Source organism: Echiichthys vipera, assembly GCF_963691815.1.
Source record: "Echiichthys vipera genome assembly, chromosome: 17".
NCBI lineage: Eukaryota > Metazoa > Chordata > Actinopteri > Perciformes > Trachinidae > Echiichthys > Echiichthys vipera.
Genome location: NC_139842.1, coordinates 10,586,989 through 10,609,737, shown reverse-complemented (window position 1 = coordinate 10,609,737; position 22,749 = coordinate 10,586,989). Strand labels below are relative to the sequence as shown.

General features: G+C 40.8%; 2 protein-coding genes across 2 annotated transcripts; both read right to left on the bottom strand.

The window, feature by feature from the left end:
• Positions 1-217: 217 nt before the first annotated feature.
• Positions 218-6,189, bottom strand: adap2 (ArfGAP with dual PH domains 2). Its single transcript, XM_083932106.1, has 11 exons — positions 5,941-6,189; positions 4,778-4,902; positions 4,579-4,670; positions 4,228-4,316; positions 3,847-3,959; positions 2,742-2,891; positions 2,548-2,631; positions 2,308-2,370; positions 1,889-1,966; positions 1,554-1,782; positions 218-631 (listed from the first exon to the last, which is right to left on the bottom strand). Exons 1-11 carry the CDS (start codon positions 6,026-6,028, stop codon positions 603-605), a joined length of 1,140 nt encoding a protein of 379 aa, XP_083788232.1. The 5' UTR covers positions 6,029-6,189; the 3' UTR covers positions 218-602.
• Positions 6,190-7,206: 1,017 nt separating this feature from the next.
• atad5a (ATPase family AAA domain containing 5a) lies at positions 7,207-20,866 on the bottom strand. Its single transcript, XM_083930836.1, has 22 exons — positions 20,764-20,866; positions 20,184-20,254; positions 18,292-20,066; positions 17,069-17,153; positions 16,804-16,962; positions 16,228-16,372; positions 15,602-15,853; positions 15,090-15,238; positions 14,657-14,807; positions 13,897-14,190; positions 12,802-12,898; positions 12,533-12,615; positions 12,299-12,435; positions 12,037-12,214; positions 11,725-11,892; positions 11,370-11,606; positions 11,214-11,278; positions 10,897-11,086; positions 10,521-10,678; positions 9,528-10,381; positions 8,100-8,255; positions 7,207-7,830 (listed from the first exon to the last, which is right to left on the bottom strand). The coding sequence occupies exons 2-22, from the start codon at positions 20,232-20,234 to the stop codon at positions 7,752-7,754; spliced, it is 5,463 nt and encodes a 1,820-aa protein (XP_083786962.1). The 5' UTR covers positions 20,235-20,254; positions 20,764-20,866; the 3' UTR covers positions 7,207-7,751.
• Between the last annotated feature and the right edge of the window lie 1,883 nt (positions 20,867-22,749).

The following is a 22,749-nucleotide window of genomic DNA, read 5'->3' as shown; positions in this document are numbered from 1 at the left end:
TACAATAAAGGTGTTGCTGAAGTCATGTGGCCTATGCTAAAAGGACTTTTTAAAATGCTGTTGCATGTGCATGGAAAATACTGTTGACAAGGGCAAAAAGGAAAGGAAAGTTTTATTTATGTATACTTTTATTTATATACTACTTTATATATACATGATATATATCTATGAATTAAAACACATGTTACTTTAAGAAACATCATTTATTTTCCTGGGCATGATGACATGTAAAAAAAAATACAAAACATCATAAAAAAATAGCATGATATGCAGTGATTGTAACCCTTGTTCTGCTGCAATTTAACATAGTTGAGCTTGTGTCATGGGTGCATGTTTGGTCCTCAGAGTGGATTTTACATAATGATGCAATTACTGAAGTCTGAAATTGAGCATCAGATCCAGTGTCAGTTACAGTGAGTGGATGGAAGTCTTAGATCAGAAAGTTGTGATTCAAGATGCTTTACGACACAAAGATAAGAGTCAGTACTGATACAGTGGCAGCAGATTACTGTTCATCTGCTGGGCTGCAGTACTTCAGTCACTTGTGCTTTCAAACGCTGCAGTCGTCTCCCAGTCATCCTGTTGACACACCTCTCTGTAGTTCATCTTTTATACTTGATGTTGGCTTCAACTGGGATGAGAAACAAGATTATTAGAGCAGACTTAATGGTAGCATTGTCACAGTAAGCATGTTAATAGAAATAGAAATCATGTCATGTAAATGCTTCAAATGTGTGAGGAGGATGATGATTATTCTGTGTGCCACATATTTAAGGTAAACAGGGAGGTTTATTTATTGAAAATAAAGTCGGACTATAATATGTATGATACATATTTGTCTGTGTTTGTGCTTGGAGGGGATTTGATTAATTGATTAAATCAATACAAATTCTATAGACAAATTCTATTAAAGCGGAGTTACACGTTGTCAGGGGGGGGTTCTGTTACATTTTTTAATGTAAAAAGTACATAATGTTTGTCATATTGTCGGTCTGAATATGGTATTAACCCTGTCTGAAGCACTCCATTTAAGCCCTTCTCCCAAAAAGGTCCAGTCCAGTCCCTGCGGCTCTGCACCATCATTGCAGCCGGGGAGTGACTTTAACCGCACTGTAGCAGAACTTTCTACCCAAATAAAATATAGCTTGTTGTATAACATAGCTTGGTTAAAGGCACAGTTTCTGAATGCAGGCTGTGTGCATTTCTCTGTGGATTGAGTGTTTTGATACATTCACAGTAGCCCCTCAACCTGCTTTATAATAAAAGAAAGACATGGTATCTCACTTTTATAATATGGGGCCTTTAAATTTTGTGTCTCTCCAAGGGGATGTGTAATATTGTCATGGTGTGTGATATGGCTAAACTGAGACAAGTTCAACTTGGAACACAAATTATTATAATATGGAAAATAAGAGCTTTTATGGGTGGAGAATTCCTATCTCTCCACAGGACAGACCAAACACTAAATCTTTCACATGACAGGATTTACTTGCATTTACATTTCCGTGCACTTCATTTTTGGCACGTTGGTGGTGTTTTCTAGACTTGCTTACTGGTATAATCCTGCGGTGCCATGGGCCTGGACAGGACCTGTCTGAGGGCGTCCAGCCACTCTCTCTGCTCCCTCTCCTGCTCGCACATGAAGACAAACTGTCGCTCAGGCGTCTCCACCATGACACCACGCTTCCACTTGTTTCCCCGAGCATTCTTTGGGACACACTCCCTCACAGAGTAACCTTTGTTCTCAGTTCCGATGAAAATGACCCCTAACTCCTCTGCATCCTACGTTCACCGTAATGAAAACACACAAAACGTATTGATGGTTAAAGTGCATAACAAACATTCTTACAGTAATGCACAGCAATGAGTTAGAATGAGAAGTTCTCACCAGTTGGCCTTTGAAGTACAACAACTTCCTGTTTTGAGAGTCCAAAATAAACCACCTCTTTTTGAACGACTCCTTTTGCTGTAAAAAACAAAAAACACACACACATTTTATGTAAACACTTAAAATGATAATTGTGTATACATTTGAACATTTTCAGCCAAAGCTCAATTCTCCCAACTCCTTTTATCAAATTTGTACACAAAAAATGTCCTTCGGAAGTGTTTGTGGGTGTGTTTGAGCACGTAAGAGGAACAGAAACACATTCAAATGTGCTTCTACTGTCACAAACACCTTAAAATCTGCTGGTGAAGAATGTGCTTTTCTCACTTCATGTGTAAGTCAAAGCAGCAGTTGAGTGCTGATAAAGTAAATGCATGAATAAAGAACATGTATCTGTATTTTTTTCTTGAATAACTTACCAGTGGCCCTGTCTTTTCCATGTATCCCTCTTTGAGGTAGTTTCTTGTTATCTTTGGTATCAGCTGGCAAAGAGGCGTAAAGGTACACGTTTGTTAAGCTTTAAAACATAAAAGCGAAAAGAGGCAAATTTCTGTTCTTATTGCTGTTGAAATTAAAAGTTCACTGCATAAATTGAAAATAAACTGAGTTTTTAAGTAATAGTATTGTTTTCAGAAGGTTTGATGGTGAGGTTTGATTACTTCTTCATCGCTTCCAGTCGGGTACGCCGTCTTCAGGTACGCATAGCGAGCAGCACGGATGGCGTTGTACCATGTCACAATTTCCTAGAGTAGAAGAAGAGACCCTGAGCTTCTCCACAGCCCTACAGTATGCCAGTCAGTATAAGATTGTCTGGTTACTGTTATTTATGCATTGGATGATCATGGAGTCCCACCTCAGGACTCTCGTGATAAACATAGAGGTTCCTGGTGTGATCGTTGTCTTGGTAGGTGATCTGCAGCCCATGAGGATGACCAATCTTCTCTGGTTGAAAGGTGGCGTTTAAATCCTTGATGGGTATTACAGCTTTAGGGCCTTTGGACTCCTGGATCGGAAATACAGATAGATGTTCACTTCAGAGTTAGTAGAAAGGATACAGCACCTGGATTCAATCAGCAAGCAGCTGTTTTTACACTCATTTTTAGCTATGATAGCCGCACGGCTTTAGGGGAGGCAATGTCAGTCGGCCAGTCCACCACTATGGTCCTGACTGGAATAATTCAAAAACTAGTGCTGGGCTGTATGGCATATCTGACTGTTTTGATGACTTGCAGCGTGAGTTGATGAAAAAAAAATTGAAGCCAACACGGATATGCCAAGAACCCCACTTAAAAAAAAAACTAAACTATTCCTTTAAGTATGAAAGAGATCAAATCAAATCCATACACACGCTTTTACTTTACACACATGACAAATATTAAAGAGGTACTGCACACTAAAATGGGTTTTTTGAGCTGCAAACTAAATGAAATGACTGTACTGTGATGGTTAATATTGACATTTCTCACCAAATTTATAAAAATCGGCATTTCATGGATTGAAAATGGCTCAACACACCACCGACTGTTTAATATCAGCCCTAGCTTTGCAAATCCAAAGCTGAGGTAGAGTCGACCGGTTGGGACGTCTTTGCATTGAAATTAAAGAAATGTTAACGCTGTCTGATCTTGGGTGGGCAGCCCCCCTACTCTAGCTCTCTCTCTCTGAGCCTCTTGCACACTTTCTGCATTTCAAAATTATGCAGTGGGTGGAGTTAAGCTCAGACCCGGGGGCGAAGTAACACTTTAAGTGTAACTGTATCAAGCGCGTTTAGTCATTTTCTACCCATGAAATGCCTTTTTTCTCAAAATTTGGGAGGAGAATTGTCAATATTAACACCAGCAGTGACGTGTGTCATCAGAATACATATTATTTAGTTTACAGCTGAAAAAACAACAAAAACAGCATTTAAATGGTTTGATCTGTGCCGGTCAAATGTGTTAGAGCTGCAGGGAACTCACATTTTCCTTGTTGTAGTAAGTCAGGGTAAATTCTCTCTCCGACAGTACAAACTTCCTCTTCAGAAAGTGTGCATTCTCTTTCCCTTTCTTCCACAGCATCCCCTCATAGAAACCTGGTATCAGCCCCCCCAAAATAATACACTGAGTCACAGGTGATTCAATAATACACACAAGTCACACTCTTAATTAATATGGTTACATTTTGCAAAGAGTGACAATCTGGCAAGCTTTCACTTCCTGGCGGTTTTGTATTGCAAAGAACAGGTTTTTCTTGAACAGTTCTGCATGTGTAAGAGGAACCACATCGACTTCACACCAACAGACTGACAATGATTTATGTCCTACACTCGACATGCGCGTTAGAAAACAGTGACACATCACCTGTGGTGTATGAAAGTGGTGGATACTTGGTTTCTCCGTTGAATTCCATCCTTTCATATTTAGCCCGAATCCACTGATCTCTTAAGACGCTGTGGTTCAAAAATAAACATATTCTCAGACAGGTAAAATACACTTCTACAGCAATTTGTCAACATAAGCAGCGGTATCACTACAAGAGCATGATTCATTAAGCTTTGATCTGGCAGCAGAAATTCATCCATTTTTCACTTCTACAGTCTGGAGTTCCACTTCTCTCTATTTGTGTTTAGCATTGATCTGTCAGCACATTACCAAATGTTCAGGTCGAAGACGGTTTTCTGAAGAATGTCATCATCCTGGAAAGTTACTTACGTGTGGTCATTTTGTTGGGGTCGATAGTAGTACGCTGGAACAGCTTTCTCATACAAAGCCCGGGCGCTGGCATTGCCATTGGATTTCATGAACTTCGAAAAAAGACACACATGAAGATCGCAAATGGACACATCCAATACATCGTTGCACCTAAAGAACTACAGAGGTATCATAGCAGTAACAGAGGTGGGGACCGTACCTCCACCAGTTCATCCTCCCAGAAGTCCAGCTTTATGGATTTTACCCGGCTGTACAGGCTGCGATGGATGCCAGAGCAGTTCAGACACACAAACACACCCAGCTTGTAGGATGCCCAGTCTGGATCTGAGGCGTGCACAAGAGATTCAAATTCATCACTTTGCACTCAGGGCCAGCTTGTCCTGCTTGGGGGTCCCCTATGATCCCCCTGTTACTATGCACCTTGTGCACTTTATGCTGGAATATCACAAGTGTTAAGTGCAAGGTTTTGTGTCTTTGATTAAACAAATAATTCATAATTCAGGTATATACACCATGAGATGAACCTATACAGTATCACTTCAAAACTCCATTTTGACACAGAGACTTTTATGATGAGGTAAAGCTAAGCTCACCTATATACTTTTATCATTCTAATTCATGCATATTCCCATAGAAAATTATTGATCAAACAAGGCAGCTTCAACTGACAAAATACCAATCACATTCAACTGAGACAGATCAGCAATAACAAAACCTTTAAACTGCAGCCAATCATTGCAAAAATCTGATCAATTGAAGATGATAAAGTAAATCGGATTCATCAGGGTGTTGGCTCTTGGCCTGTAACACATATGTGTAGGGGAGTTTCTGATTAAATAGATTTTAATCAGTGGTGGAAGAAGTACTCAGAGCCTTTAGTTAAGTTAAAGTCCTGCATTCAGAATGTTACTGTAAAGGACAAAAGTATCAGCATCAAAATGTACTTAAAGTAAAAAAAAGTAATAGCAATCATTATGCAGAATGGCCCATTTCAGAATATTGTATTATTACACTGTAATTATTGACAGATAAATGTAAATATCACTTTAATGTTGCAGCTGACACAGGTGGGGCTACTTTTATCTGCTTTATACTCTGCTGTGTATTTCAATTGTTGATAATATTTCGTATAATATTAATCTATAAATTAACTAGTGACTGAAGTTACCAAATGAATGTAGTAGTGGAGTAAAAAGAACAATATTTCCTCTGAAATGCGGTGGAGTAGAAGTATAAAGCAGTTTCAAATGGAGTTTCTCAGGTAAAATAAGTGGTACTCAAGGACAGTGTACCTAGTTACTTTCCACCACTGTTTGTAATAAAGTAGTAAGTAGACTAGCAGAGAACTGACGCATTGCTTACCGGGCGCGCCGCAGTCCGCACACCGACTGTTGTCCGGCCGCTTTAACACTTCCAGTAACATCTTTGTGTTCCAGTCATTATTTGCCATTTCTTCTTACACGATGATGAATCCCGCCGTCTAAACTAGGCATGGTGGTCACATAGCTTCACACGTGGCGAAACGCAAACGACAAAATGTCTAGAAAACTGGAACTTGCGACAGAAAAAGGGTTTTTGGATCTTACATCACGACACACGGCGCACGGCCCTTCCTCCTCTGGTGCGCGTTCAACAGTGAGCTGTCTGGATGGGTTGTCCTTTCTCACATGCACCTCTGTACTGGTCTCTCATGCCATCTCGCCTGAAACCGGTCTACCCACTGTGCGATGGTGCATTTAAGAAGCGGTATGCGCTCAAGGCAAACGAGCGTCATTTCAGGTTTTACCAGCCCCAAAAATATCATCAACCCGTCAATCACACGAAAGTCAGCTCAGGAGGTACAATGGATTTGCATTTAACCTTCAATTTGACTTACAGCGCTTATGCTTGGGGTCAACTTGACCCTTTAAACATCCAAAAAATGATCATAATTAAAGTTGTAACTCGGGTTTTCTGTGTATTTATTAAAATTTGGTTCGAGAATCATTTGTTTGTGTGTTTTAAAGTATGTACATTATTTGTAAGTAAAAATTTGTGTTATTTATAAGATTTGGAATTAAAGCAATTTCCATTATCAAGGACAGTAGTGTGTATTACGTACAGGGTCAATTTGACCTCAGGAAAAACAAACTATTTCAAACATTTGAATTGTAGAATAGACAATAATAATAATGATTAAATCATTCAAATTCTCAAATTGACAAAAAGGAACAGTATTGCGACAAGTATGAACAAGGAAAAACTATAATCATGACAATTTTAGGTTTTCCCAGTCATAAATATAAAGCAAAAAAAAAATGTCAACCATGTATTTAGAGATGTTAGACATTGAATGTGGTCAAATTGACCCTAAGGATGACAGGAGGGTTAAGCACATCCATGGTGAGGCAATTTATTTGTTTAGTCGTTAGAAACCTTTATTTGGTTACAACCAAAAAACACAGTGAATAATTTGTAAATATTTAAGGCCGAAAAACAAAACAAAAAGATAAAAATATTAAAAACCCTTGTGATGAATGTGATTTACGGCTGACAAATGTCCAAAGCTTTGCATCAACAGTACTTTGTGTGGAGTGTGACAATTTACCCACAACCTTTGCAAATTCTATTTTACATGTTAACCTCTTACAAATCATTAATGATACATAACTGCTCTTCATAAGAAATGTCTATTCGATAAAATTCTGATGCAAAGCAAATTGATAAATGCGACTTCAACATATAAAACACTTCTGTACAAAAAAACCAGACACTCCAGAACAGCTTATGACAAAACTCATATAAAGTAGAAATCTATAGTGCATTCTTTGAAAGCACCAGAAGATGTGCCGAGTCAGATGGCATTTGAAGTTATTTAGCTGTGCGCCCTTCAGGTGAGAACTTTTCTGTATTTAGTTATTGAGTCATTCCTGTCTCATGTGGAAACTTCACCAGACAGTCCTTTGTGCATACACGCCTCATCCTCTCATGTCGAGGTAAGGATCATAAAGAGACAATAGGCAACACTGATGTATGTTGTTGCCAGACTCCTCGTGTCACAACGCAACCTGTAAATGTGTTCCTGCTTTCAATTTTATAGCCAAAACGTATGGTCCTTACAAGTGTGGCCACTCCAAGGGTGATATTGTTTAAGGCTGTGTGATCATGAGGACACATCTGATCTCCTCTGTGGTTCAGGGGAAGTCCTCAGCGAGGTGCTGTAGAGTGCTCTTCCCAAGTCCCAGCTGGATCCCATCTAGGTAATGCAGGAACCTGGGGAGGGAAAAAAAACAACTCAGTTTTATGTGGACTTCAACGGACTCGGCTGCATTTCTATATGAGTTGCATGCTTGCACATATTCTTCAGTTTACACTTTAACACATTAACTTGTGCTTTGCCAAAACAAAAACAAAACCTACATAATGATAGGAGTCAGCTACTGGCTGCCTGTCATGAGTTACTTAACCACATCCTGCCTACACTTTAAACCATGAACTGACTGGCATAAAGAAAGTAAAAAACTAACTTTCTGCACGCTCACCTTCGTTTAACCTTGCCCTGCTCCTTAAGCTGCTCTGATCTGCAGATGGTGCGAAGAGCTGGCAAGTAGTCCGTAGCAGCAGCTGGACTGTTGCCCAAAGTACCAAACACTCCGCTGAAGATCAGACTGTCCGTCACTTCTCTCCTCCGCTGCAGCCTGGAACATATCAATGCACAATACCTTTCATTGAACTGGTTTAACTGATCAGGTTTGGGATTTGTTCAATATGTGACCAATATCTCACTGACTGAGCCACAATGCATGAAGTTCATATCAAAGTTAATAACACTGGCCCTCATTTATCAAACGAACGTACGGCAGAAAAATGTGCGTACGACCATTTCCACACAAACTTTGGCATTTATCAATTTGGACCTGAGCGGGAGCTACGATCAAATCTCACGTCAGGTCTGAGATTGTGTACGCAAATTTCAGCCTGTGTATTTGCGGTGCAGCAAAATCTGACTCAAAATAATGAACAAACCTCAGCTGTCATTAAGCATAAGCTGTCACATATTAAGAACAGATCAAAACGGATTCTTAAAACGAATAAAAATTGTGGTTGGAGCAATTGATTGTACTCATGTGCGTCTGAAGGCACCATCCATGAATGATAACGCATTCATCAATCGCAAAAACTACCACTCGATAAATGTACGGGTGATTTGTGATGCCAAGCTATCGCTTCTAAATGTGGTGGCCAGGTGGCCAGGGACACACACGATTCTTTTAGATTTCAAAACAGCCCGGCTCCAGCCCCCCGCGACCCCGACAAATGGTTGAAGATGAATGAGTGAATGAATGTGTTGGCGCGCGGCTGCAGGAAGGCGCACTCTGCAGAGCCAAAGTCATCTCCTCGGTAAGTGGCTACCCTCGATAAATTGCATTAAATCAAACAAGGTATCAGATGATTACCATTTTGGTATGGTTGTTCTAGGTGACAAAGGTTATCCTCTAACGGAATATCTAATAACCCCGCTGGCAAACCCCGCTACAGAGCAGGAGCGCAGGTTTCAACAGTGCGCACATACGCACACGGGTCACAGTGGAGCGCTACTTTGGGTTGACTGCCTCCGTTATTCTTATACAGCGTTTTTATGGGCCCCTTTTATTCCACTCTTAAGACTGCCAAAAAGCACATCTTTATTTTGCTCCATGTCGGATGACAGGATGCCGATCTCTGTGTCAGAAAAGTTTATTTTCGTACCAGTGTTTCTTCTCTCCGTGTTTGACCTCAGTGGGCGAGGCCTCCGAACCAGGAATATTTAAGGAGTAACTTGTTAATGACGATCGAATTCAGCCGCCGCATTTATCAAGGCCCGCTCATTCGTACACTGAGATTGGTCAGATTCGAATGTTTCATAAATCACACGTGTGTCCTGTTGTCACAAGATTGATAAATGAGGGCCAATGTGTAGCAAGACTCACTGTGGTTGAGTGGGACCATCCTGAGTGAAGCTGTAACCTTCACGATGAGGGGCCACAGGGAGGGTGAGTTCTGCTACAGCCACCTTTCCCAGATCCCCTTCTAGTTGTTGGGCTTTGATCCAGGCCTCCGCTACTGAAACCCGACACTTGTGGAGGCTCAGAGCCTCCACAGCAGCTGGGATCTCCAAGATGGGCTCTCCTCTCGCACAGCTCCCTCTGTCAGCCTCAACCCTTAAATCATCTGTCATCCCATCTTTCACCACTGCACCGACCAATGACATTCTTCTTTGATTGTCATTCCCTTCTGGATGAACAAGCAACGAGTCCATGTACGACATGGTGTCGAAAAAGTCAGCTATTGATTCTATACACTGGGAGACTGGGAGACTTTTTACCCGCTCCTCAGGAGTCAGTGGCTTCCTCTTCACCGTCGCTGGAACTAAACTCTCTTTGACTTCTTCCTTTGCCTGAGGAGAGCCCTGTGGCTTGCAGAGAGATAGAAAACTTTCTTCTGATTCCGAGTCAGAGTTCAGTCCATCCTGGTCAAGTAGACAGTGCCGCTTCTTGTTCTTCTTCATTCTGTTGGATATTTTTACTGGACTGCCATCATCGGAGCAATCCGTTGACTCTGCTGTGTGCAGTAACCTGGTGTGGGATGGCAACTCTTTTGGATTAACAGAAGATTGGTCTTGTGGTATGGACACAGTCTGCTCAGTTTTGTAGGTAGAGGTAGTCAACTGCGTGAGTGGTAGAGGTAAAAGTGTCTCCATGTTGGAATAGAGCAGGTCCACTCCTCGTTGCTTGCTGTTTGTCAGCAGCTCCCAGCATAACGTCTCCTCCACCAGACTCTGACTCTGTTGACGACACATACCCGGTAAATCAAGTACAATGGGAAACAAAGAAAAACACATAAGGCGGTCATTGCTTGGTGACATTATTTCAAACCTAAATGGTCTTACTATAAGCAATATATGTAGTAAATTAAGAGTTTACCCTGAGCAGCTCCCAAAAGTTTCCCTTAGGTGCAACATTCAGCAGACCCAGCATGCTCTCAGTGCAGCCGGTGTCACAGGGAGGGAGAGTGGATGGGATGGTCACTGCACATACAGAGGAGCCTGCTGCCTCTCCAGCAGTCTCTGGCTTTAGTTCAGCTTTTGCAAATGAAGGGGAAACATATTTATTAGATTATAAAGTTATTTAAATAGTAAAATAAATATATTTTCAAGGTGAAATCATACAATGAGTTAAAATCTAAAATTAAATAGATGCAGATGTTGCCGAATGGAAATTAATTCCACAATTTAGGTGCAAAAACCAAGTAATTAACAACCAACTTTTTCCAAACGTGCACTCCAGCTCAGCGCCTTACCATTTTTGCCAGTCAGCGTCAATGGCCTGGTTACGTGACGGCCTCCTGCGCTCCGAGTCCAGAACTGCAGCTGCAGTAAACTTTGCCTGATGTCACATCCATTGAGTCTGAGCAGAGACGTGATGTCCAATAGGTCCGTCCTTGTGTCTTCTGTCAGACATAACAGCTGCAGGTAGCTGCTCACATCCAACTGTACCAGAGAGAAGGACAACTGAAAATCTGACTGATGCACAGAAATGTATTTTCATCATTAAACAACCCATTTAGTCTACAAGATTTACCACTGAAATATTTATGTTTAGAAATCATCCACTCACCACTGACGGCGTTTTGAAATGGATCTCTTCAAAGTTGCCATCAAACATGGTGCTGAAAGCAGGATCTGCAAAACGTGCCAGAATTGATTTAAACTCCGTGTAAATAAATAAATACCATCAACGCAGACTAAACTGACATTTCTTTTTTCTACTCACCGCTGGTAGTAAGGATGACTGGCCTCTTCGTAGTGGTCATGAATGTCTTGATGGCAGCTAGAAACCCAGAGTCATCTTCAAAAATAACATCCACTTCTTCAAACAGGATAAGCGAGGTCGCTGTCTTCTTGCTCTGTTCTTCATTGTTTTTCTCTTTAGGAGTGGTAGCTGTTGATTTGACTGCCTGGTCTTGTTGTTTATTGGCACATTCATTTGCTATGACTTTCTTGGAAGAAGCTATGTAAAGAGTGGGGAGAAAAAAAAAAAGTAAAATACTGATAAAATCCTGACAAATGTTTCATTAAGGTTACACCATCATATAACTAAACGACTGACACATTAAAGGTGTGTTTACCGGTTTGTTCATTATTCTTAGTGTTAGACATCTCCTTGGTGGTGGGTCGGCCCTTTTTGAAGAAGTTAGCTAAAGAGGTGGGAGCCAGGCCTCCTCTTTTAGCACCTCTTGGTGACTGGGGATGTTTCCTGGGAGAGGAAACCGTCCTACGAGGAGAATTAACCTTTCCTAAAAGACGAAAGAAACAATCAATCACTTTCCAACCATTCATCTTATAATATTCCTACTGTATACAAATCCAGTCACATAAAACTATGCATAAAGCCAGCAATTCACTAGAAACAGTATTGTCAATGTTAGCTCTGTACATACTAGGAGAGGATCCAGGCTTGAGAGTGCCAGCGCTGCTGCTTGTTCCGTAACTATTGAAGTAGGTGGGTTTGTGGGCGTTGACCCCCTGACTGTCCACCTGGTGGGACTGAGTGGCTTCCTTCAGCTGGGAAAGAATTAGACGGCCACTCCGTTGAGATGAAGCGTTCACCTCAAACACCTTGGAAGACCAGAGGGAAGTTAGGAAAGGAAGACCCTAATTCCTGCACAAATGTCACAGTGATGCTCCTTGAATCTTTTGTACCTTGAAGCCCAGCTCCTGGGCACAAGCATAGACTGCAGCCGTCTTTCCTACTCCAGTGGGTCCTGTGATAAGCATCGTATTACACAACATGTCCTCACCATCCTGGGAGCTTTCTTCTCCACAATCCCAGTCTGAGTCTGGAGACAAAGAGCCATCATGCAGTCAGCACAAACACATCAAGCCAACAGAAGAAGTTATGAAGAGAAAAAGATCAGCATTTCTCTAATCTCCCACCATTGCTGCCTTCCTCTTGTTTTTTGTCTTTCTGCTTTTTTCTCTCTTCTCGGTCTGTACTGAGCTTCCATTCCTTAAGCCAGCTGTACACAAAAAGAAACATGAAACATTTGTCAGGAAGTTCCTGTACAATGTCAATGATGGTGCCAAGCTCATATTGTGCACACTTGTGCAATGGACTGATACCATTTCAGAGTATAGTATAAAGCCAATACAGTAGCTACTGTTTTCATAAGTGCAGTGAAATGAAAGCAGCTGAAGTTCCTCACCTGTGCAGCCTCTTCACTGGGGCAGCATTGCCTATGATGTCACTGGAGTGCTGGGGCTGATATTTTTCGGTCCATAACACGTCCTCCTTCACTACATCTGTAGAAAAAAAAAACAAAGATTGAGTTTGAAGCCTTACATATTTGCTATATAACAGCCAATGAGGTTCATAGACACCAACTGGGTCCATTCTGTAAACATGTAAACAATGAAGACACAAATGATCTACCCGAGTCTCTTGTATGAAAGTTGTCATGCCAGTTGGAAGGTGTGTTTTCCTCCCTAGTAGATAATTAACATTGTTGTGGTGGATTCAATGACTGCAGTTCTATTTTAAGGACTTTACTCCAAGCACTAAACTATTATTACCCACATCAACTGTGGCTTTGATGACACATTTGCAACAAAAACAAATACTGGTGGATATTCCACTCGCACACAGATGAGAGTGCAAGATACTCTCAATCAGGCACACTTTACTGTCTAGGCAGCTGCTGAGACAATCTGCAGCTATGGGGAACAGAGGAGCAGTGAAGTGAAGTGAAGCTCTGGGCCGGTAAAGCAGCCGCTGCTGCCAGGTGAGTTGTCACGGCCTTCAGTGTTTGAAACTGACGTACAGGGCACTCTTGAGCTTCGGCTTTACACACACCAGGCTTCAACAATAAACTCATCTTCATTATCAGATATCAGAGCAAGTACTCCAGTTCAGTATACATATGTTCCCCCGGTTCATAAGCCATCATACTGGAGCCTCACAGTCCGGCTATCCAGTGTAGTGACAAGTGACGCCAAACAAAATGGCTGTAGGCCTATGTAATAAGTTGGGATGAAAACGTTTTGCAGTTATGGTAGGCTTCTGGTCGCCGGTCAGTCAGGTAGTGTAAAAACAATGCAACAAGACAGAAAATTGTGTAGTGTGAATAGTACAGCGAACTGACGACTTTGAAAGTCTTGTTGCGGGAACTTAGCTTAAGTTTCTTCCTAAAGGCTGATCGCCCATAGGGCAGTTTCCTAAAAGTATTGTTTATTGATTCCAAAACTCATAGAGACTTTTCACAAAACATGGGTGGTTCAGACTGAAAAATGTGATACCTCACCTTTCTTTTCGGTGTCATCAATCACAATCACAGAGTCATCTTCAGACGGGATGGAAGTAGTTTTGCCTGAAGGCATGGCCTTCTCATTAGCCTCTTCTGGCCTTGATCTCTGAGCTCGTCTCGTACGGCCTCCCCTTTTTGTTGGCTCAGGCTCCGAAAATTTATCTTCAACACAGTTGGCCCGTTGCTTCTTAGCCACCTTCGCTGTCCTTTCCCCCTCATCATCGAGCCTCTTCCTCTTCCCTCCAACTGGGTCAACTGGCAGCGCGGTGCGTGTGTCTCTGGTTACAGCCTCTGAAATGCAATGGATGTTGAAAACAATTTTGATTTATTCTCTAATTCTGTCTATTTTGGCATGTTTGTAGACATTAACTGATTAAAATACTGCCTAAATATGTGGTTTTGCTTTAATTTCAAAATTCAAAAAAGTTCAATTCAAAATTTCAAATAGCACTTGCAATTTTTTTTTCTTGTAGATGCCAGTAATACAGAATACAGTCAAAATGATAAAGGAAAATCTAGTTTAACTACAGCCTAAAATAAACTGTTACTGCAACCCGATGCTTTGCAATGCAACATATATACTATTGTAACAGGAGAGACTTAGGAGATAACATCCAAAGTAAGCAAGTAAGTGTTTCCTGTAACAAGATTGCCCAATTGCGAGCGCACCGGACAGGTGTATTGTAGTCTTCTTCGAAGCGGTTGAAGTGCGTCTAACTCTCCTTATTTCTGTGTAATAACTGCCCGTCAGACTGACCTAAAGATGTGCACTGCTGCTGGTGGTCATGGCGTCTCTTCTGGAAGCGATCGATGAACATTTGAACAGGGAAGGGTGGGTTTGAGTTGCTGATCTCCTCCATTAGAAGACGCCGAACACTTTCAGCGATCTCAGGCCTCCAGCCAGAACCCTTCAACAGAAAAAATACAATAATTAAATAGAGTCTGCTGTTTGATCCCACTGTAGCTTTGCAGGGAAAGAACAATCTTCAAATACACTACAAACCACAAATACTAATTCATTGCACAGAAATAACCATTTAAGTATGTGTTTTTATGAACGTTCTCTCTCTTTATACGCCTCTTTGAATCAAACATAGCTATACTGGCGGGCAGCAAGCGGCTATAATCTAGACAAGTGTTATCGATCCTGCTAAACATCCACCTAAATCATTACAATCATTTCATCATACCCGCTCACAGAAGGCTCTACAGGCTGGTTGAGTCTTCACACAAAGGGAACCACTAACAGATGGAGGTGAAATGAATGTTTGGCACCAAAGCTCTTTCAGATGACACAGTAAAGAAGACTCAGGCCACAGTAGACTCCAAAGAGGGCAATCTGTCAATACACAAGAAAAACAGTTTTACTTCTTCCTCTGGATTCACCAACCAGTCCTTTGTAATAATAAACAAATGAAAACACAATAGCTTACTTTATGTATGTGCAGTACAGTGGTAGATAAGGTACTAAGATAATTTATTTAGGGGAAAGTAGTATTTTGAAAGTATTTGCAGCGTAATAGACTTAAAGTAGCAAAAGTACTCATGCACAATGGCTTATTTCAGAATAATGTATTTTATATCACTGAATTATAGTTATTAATGTGTACATTACTTTAATGTTGTAGCTGGTGATGTTGGGGCTAATTTGAATTAATTCCTGCTAATAACTGCTGGGCAGGTGTGAATCCCCCCAGCTTACCTTTTGACGGTTGCGTCACGTGAATAACTGGTTGAAAGGAGGAACAGGAGAGAGAGTAGGCCTCCTTGGTGGCAGCGGTCTTGGCTATCTGTTTCCTAAAGGACTCAGGCAGGCCACTCTTCAAGAACTGTCTACGTGCCCTGAACTGCTCATCATCCTGGGAGTTTTCAGAGCTGCTCTCGTCAAAGATGGAAATCACCCCAGAAATCTTCCGAGCAGTCTTCTCTGGGCCCAGTGAGGCCCCTTTGGAGCCTGCGAGAAAGAAATCACAGTACTATTAGATGAGATTTCAACAAAATGCTAAACAGTAGGGGTTTTACGACTACTGGTTTTTATTAGTTGCCAAGTTTTTCATAATCAAATAGTCAAATAGTCATAGAAAGAGGTTACAAAAGTCTGACTGTGATGCCTGTTTTAATACAGGCATATGCCCCTAAACTGTGTTTTCTGGATTATCAGTCCTGGGCACGGTTTCCGCTGGCAGCTAGGTTGTCGTGACAGATGGAAGCAGAAATTATTCATACTAGTTGACGGCTGACAACAGCGCCGACGAGTGGTTATAGTAGTCGACTAATTGGTGAAATTCCTACGAAACAGAAAATAGTGATTTAGAGTGGAAAGACTACCTGGGACCGCCTTGGTCTCTTTGTCAATAGATGCAGCTTTCCCCAGAACTTCATTTAGACTGCGTAAAGGCTTCTGCTTTTTACTCTTTTCTGGTGCCGTCTGAGGAGTGGCAATCTGGTCCTCTTCCAGGCAGATGACAGAATCCTGAACACACAACACATAATGCCAAAAAGAGAAGAAGAAAAAACAAGTGAATACACAAGTTATGTTTTTGCCTTAATTTTTGTGTTTTGTTGTGAAGGTGGCCGATTGTGCCATTGTGGAAGACCCAAAAAGTCCCCAGTGTTTGTGTCCAGTGCATTAAGTGTGACAACTGTTCAAATTTGTCTTAATTTCAATACAAGATCAAGAGCACATCCCCAACAATCCTTGACTTTGTTCATGTTTTTAGGTCTTTACAGCACTTCCTAATTACCAAACTTGTTTAGATGCAGATTGGAAGTAAGAGTTAAACATTTACCCTACATCATGCCTAATTAAACTGCAGTACACTTTCTTCGCAGTGAGTTTGCAACACTTCAATTCATTTCACAAGACAGGACGCTGAGGAAATAAGCACCAAACAATTTGATTACCTCATCTTCAACGTAGCTTCTCTTGATGGAGGCCTCATTCCGTGTCGAACGCCTTAAGCTGCCCTTCTCTTTGACAGTAGTTTTTTTACTCTGCTGAATTACTTTGGCTTTCTCCACCAACTTCCTTGCCTGCTTCCTTTTTTTAGAGTCTGTTGATGTCTGGAAAAAGTATTGAGAGCATTTTATTGTGATAATGTTTAAACATGTTGTTCCTTGTCTATTCAGGACACCAATTTATTACATTCAGAATTTGTCCAATACTTACTTTAGTAGCCAAAGAAGTGTTTTTACCACTTGCACCTTCAGCCTTGGTTGTGAAATCATTTCGATGGACTCTAGTGAATTTAATCCTTATAAAAAAGAAGAAATTGAATTAGAACATGAAAAACATAGGACATTAAACCACTACACATACATAGACTCAGATGCTGGTTCATTAGGAACATTCAGCTAAAAGTAATGAAGTCGGATACGACAACATCATTTAAAGTCCTTTCTTCCAGTGGCCATCAAACTCTATAAATCATCTCCCCCTGGTCGGGTAAGGAACAGTGGAGACACTGTATCCTGAGAAAATGTCAATTTGTCACTTTATAACACCACTGCATCACTTTATTTAGTTGTATTGTAACTTACTTCAGTCAGAATGCTGCTACACTTTACTGTACTTTACTGTAACTAACTTACTTCAGTAAGAAAGGCTGCTACACTTCACTGTACTTTACTGTAACTAACTTACTTCAGTAAGAAAGGCTGCTACACTTCACTGTACTTTACTGTAACTAACTTACTTCAGTAAGTAAATGCTACTACACTTCACTGTACTTTACTGTAACTAACTTACTTCAGTAAGTAAATGCTACTACACTTCACTGTACTTTACTATAACTAACTTACTTCAGTAAGAAAGGCTGCTACACTTCACTGTACTTTACTGTAACTTAATTCTGTAGGAAATGCTGCTACATTTTTAAGGAAATGCTGCTACATTTTTAACACTGTTTCAATAATCGCTCCTTATCACCTATTTAGTTTGTACTTATATTATTTCAATATGCTGCTAAACTGCTCAGTGCGTATTGTTGTATATTGTATAAACCTACGCTTAACCATAATGTCCGTTGCACTCTGTCACACTTAGTTAATTGTTTGATTTACTTTATGTTAGCTTTATTTTATTTGATTATGTTAGCTTATTGTCACTGATCCTTTCCCATCTTTGTATTGAAACTGTTGCACAATAATTTCCCTCGGGATAAATAAAGCTTCTTGAATCTTAAATGAAGGTTATTATGTTTCATTGATTGTGTTGATTCAGCTGTATAATCCATTGATTATCAGTTCATTGCAGGACTGCTAGACTGCATTAGTTTAGCTAATCTAGGTGTCGCAAATAAACTGTCAACAGAGTGTATAAATGTATCTGAAATGCCTTTTTCATAGAACGTGTAATAGAATTAAATCATAATAACTATATGCATGTTTCACCTGATTGGACTTTCTTTTGTGTCAGGTGGGCACACCATCTCTGCTACAAAGACTGCGCGTTTGGACTTGCGTATTTTTGGGGTGGACATCTTTGCGGGGCTGTCATCAGGTAAAGCAGCAGCATCCTCTGACTCCTGTTTCCTGCTTTTTCTGATAGAGGTTGTTGGGGCCTCTGGTTCTTGCCTCACTACAGCCTCTCTTCTGGACCTCCTCACTGATGGAATCGAGGGAGTTGAGGTGTTAGGAGGCTCCTCTCCTTTATTATCAACTTCACCAATTGCGGTCACTGTTTCTTCGGCAGCAGAAGGTGGGGCGGTGGCTGCTTCCTTTTCTTCTTTTGTTTTCTTTCTGCTATTTCTTGCTTGTTTCTTTTTAGCTACTTTGCTTTCCTGAGAGGTAGCCGGGACCTGCTCAACAGAGTGTGGACGTGTGGTGTCCTCCTCAGCAACTTTTTCTGCATCATCCAAAGCCTTTTCTTCGGGTTGTTTCTGCTTGCCCTGGCTCTTACCAGGCTTTGTTTTGGACCCTTCCAGGCTGGGCTGTTTGAAGGCAGCCATGAACTGCTTTTTATCTGCCTCACTGCACTTGGGCAGGGATTCACTCTCAAGCACAGACAACACTAGATCTTCCTCTTCAAGGACAACATTGGATTTACGCTTGACAGTCACAGGGGTAGAAGGAAGTTGGTGTCTGGCCTCTAAGTGAGGAGAGGATACTGCCTCTGCAGGGCTCATCACCCCTTTTCTCCTGTTGAAGATAGAAGCTAACCTAAGCTCAGACTGGGCTGATTTCTGTTTAGGTGAGACTTTGTGCACTTCCGCCTGGATGATGACAGTTCGGGGTGAGACATGGAAGGATGACTCCCCAGAACCAACATTTTCTTTAGCTTTAGGGATGTCCCACTGCCCAGTGTCCATTTCTTCTGCCTCTGTTGTGATTTTACTTTCATCTTCCATGTCCTCTTCACCCTTTACCTGGCTCTGACTTCGCACAAAATCTTCAAAGGAGATTGTGACTGTGCTGTTGTTTAACTGAGAGGCCTCATCCACATTGACCTCCATACTAACATCACACAAGGAGCTCTCTTTTTCTTTCTCCTCTGGTTCTGAATGCTTTGCCTTCCTCGAATTCCGTGCAGTTTTTGCTTGTTTTGCTTTATCTTTTGAAGGTACAATAGGAGATAATTCAATAATGTGCAGTTCTGGATTAAGTTTGACATCATTTCCACAAATGGAACCATCTTGCTCAGCCTGCTCAACACTGACAGTCTTAGTGGCATTCCTCTTTGATTTCCCCCCAGTGATACAAGCCTCAGTACTAAGCCGGGCCATCAGGGCTGCTGTATCACTGCCAAGAAGATCACAGCTGCTGACTGCTTCTGCTGCCGACTCTCTGCGATGAAGTGGTTCCTCTATAATTATGCAGCTCCCCTCGTCTATTGAGCTTACAGTTTCAGCCTCGACAAGTTTTCTTGCAGCTTTGCTGGTCTTCCTACTCCGTTTCTGAGATGGCTGTTTCACTGCCGCCTCTGGGATGGTGTATTTTTCTGCAAGCTGAGACAATGTTGCCGTTTGACAACTGTTCTTCTCTTTCAACTGTTCAGGCGAGCTGATCTTTTCTTTAGAGGACGAAGCCTTCCGGCTAAAGTAGTCCAGGATGTTGTTGGAGCGAGGAGGTGAAAATGTTTTTTCCACAGGCTTGGGCACTGGAGAGAAATAGTTTGTGATTGTCTTGACAACAGGGCTGTCGCCATCTTTGTGAGATTTCTTGCAAGGCTGTAAAAATTGTGATAAAGTTAATTTAATATAAAAATACATTACGAATGAATGAAAATGCGTTGCAACAGCTAATGCATATGCTGTAGATGGCCTAAATCAGTGTCATAGACTTACCTGGGTGTCAAAGTCCTCAATGACAGATGCCATAGCCACAACACCAGCCATACTGTGAAGGAGACCTGAAGCTAAAAGAATCATTGATGAAGAATCATTATTATCCACATAATACAGTAGCCTAGGTTGCATGCTATGTAACCGTTCTCTCCATCTATCCTGCCCCTCTTAACTAAAAAGGTGATAACAGGGTCCATAACAATTATGTCCTGCTCAATTACTATTACAGTTTTCTATAAGCTTTCATGCTTCAAGACTAAAGTCAAACTCTAGACACTTAATGTATCTGGATATTCCAAACACACAAATTCTATATTTTGTTAACACTTTATACAGTAAACAGCCCTCTACACCACACATAGTACTGTGATGCAGCATTAATACTATACTCCAGGAAGTTGACAAGCAATGTCAGTATAAAAAATAAACTTTAAAAACAGAATATTAAAATACTTTCATATAGAGGTCATGGACAGCAACATGGCCATCAATATTATTCCAGATATGGCACCCTATAACGTTATTTTACCTAGTGTTTATGCCAAATGGCAGAAAAACAAAGGTCGAGGAAAACACTCACCGACTAAGTTGACTTGCTGCAACTTCCGAGAGCTGTCTTCGTGTCTTTTTTATTCACTTCCCCGAGTGTGTGAATTAACAACAGAGGTAAAGTTCATTGTGTGAGGCGGACAGCTGTTTTGTTTCACTGTAAAACAACAAGCTAACAGACCTCGGTAAAGGCTACTCTCAACGCAGCCCCGCTCCTCATAGGTCCCAAAAGTGGTGCACACATTTCCCACACGTACACAGGAAACGCGAGGTGAAAAACGTCACGCTGCTATTTTCCAAAATGTTCCGAGTAGTACTTCAAAAATACATGTTTCTTGACGTTATGTTGCTATTTTTCAAAAACGCGCCAGACTGGTTAGTGAATGAAGAGCGCCAAAATATACGCGACCTTTGGCATGACCGAAATCCACCAATCACAGGACAAGGAAAGGTCTTCGTCATCGCCTGACGTAGTTCGCCCATAACAAAGATGGCGTCTGGTGTGGCATTTTATGGAGAGGGACGAAGTGACAGCTACCTCTGCTGGCAGCGCCCAATTCACCACGAGATTCTCACATTTGTACTAGTGATTAGGAATATGAAATACTTTGTCATTATATATCAGTGGTGGAAGAAGAACTCAGGCATTTTTACTCAAGTAAAAGTAGTTACCACATTGTAAAATACTCTGTTACAAATAAAATGCATGCATTCAAAATAGACCAAGTAAAAGTAGGTGGTTTGTACAAAGTACCTCAAAATTGTACAGAAGCAGTGGTGTATTGGAGGGTATACGCAGGTATACGGAGTAGAGCCACCTCTTATTCTGGCAGTTTACAGTATACCAACCTATCAGCTAGAAAGACACTGGAATATATATGATTGCAGCATCTTTTATTTAAAAAATAATGGTGTCTTGTAAGCCTGTTTGGGCTGGACATATTATTTTTGTGTGACACTATAAAAAGATGTAAGTTTACCCACTCCTTTCATGGTTACATACTCATCTACCACGTATGATCGACTACCACTACAACACTGTACATAAGTATCTACTTGATTACATGTACTTAGTTACATTAGCTTATTATTTAAAAGGAAATTTACAAGAAGGGTATTATGGGCTTTTCTTTAAAATGTGTCAAATAATTATCACAAATGTCTTAAATTATAGATTAAGGTTTTATTTGTCAGATGCACGTCATAATACTTTTTTGTTTACCTTTTCTTGGGCTAGGTCTAGGGTACATGTATTTAATTTTACAGTGTCCCAAGCACAATGTAGTCAACTTCTACAAGAACTATAAGCCATAAAATTTTAAACTTTAATTATTTTATAGCCCCATGTTAAACTTTCTCTGTTTGTACATGGCAAAACTAATCCCATACACAGTGTCTCAAGTTATTTTCAACCCTGATAGTTTATAGTCTCTCGCCTTCCATCAAAAAGAAAAAAGACTACAATTTCATAGAGACAATATTCAGGAAGTGAAATTTGTTTGGGAGAATAAAGGAGTAAAGTAGGGTGAGGATCAGGTGAGCATGAACTTTCACTCATGTCTTTGCATCATGTCTATCTGTTTTTTAACACTTCTAATGTTCCACCCTGTTTGGCTAAATTATGAAGCAAGTTATTCCGTTCAAGAATATATAACACCATTTTTTATATAGTTATGCAAGTTATGTTCATAGAAGGTTAGCTTGAGCTGAACCTGGATCATTCGCAGAGCTATGGCTAAATTAGCTCAAAACTTTTACACCCTGTTATTTCTATAGACTAATATGAACCAGTCCACCCATAAGGATTATTATTTGGGTGTCGGAGATTGGCCAATATGTTTCCCTGACAGTTTAAACATGTCACTAGTCTTATATAATGCAATATTTCAAAAGTGTTTTGAACAAAAATGTTCCTACATATGACCAATTTGTCATATATAGACCTAAATGTATAGGCTAAATTAAAGAAAGCAATATAACTTCTTTACAGCAGAAACTAATTATTTGAATTGTCAAT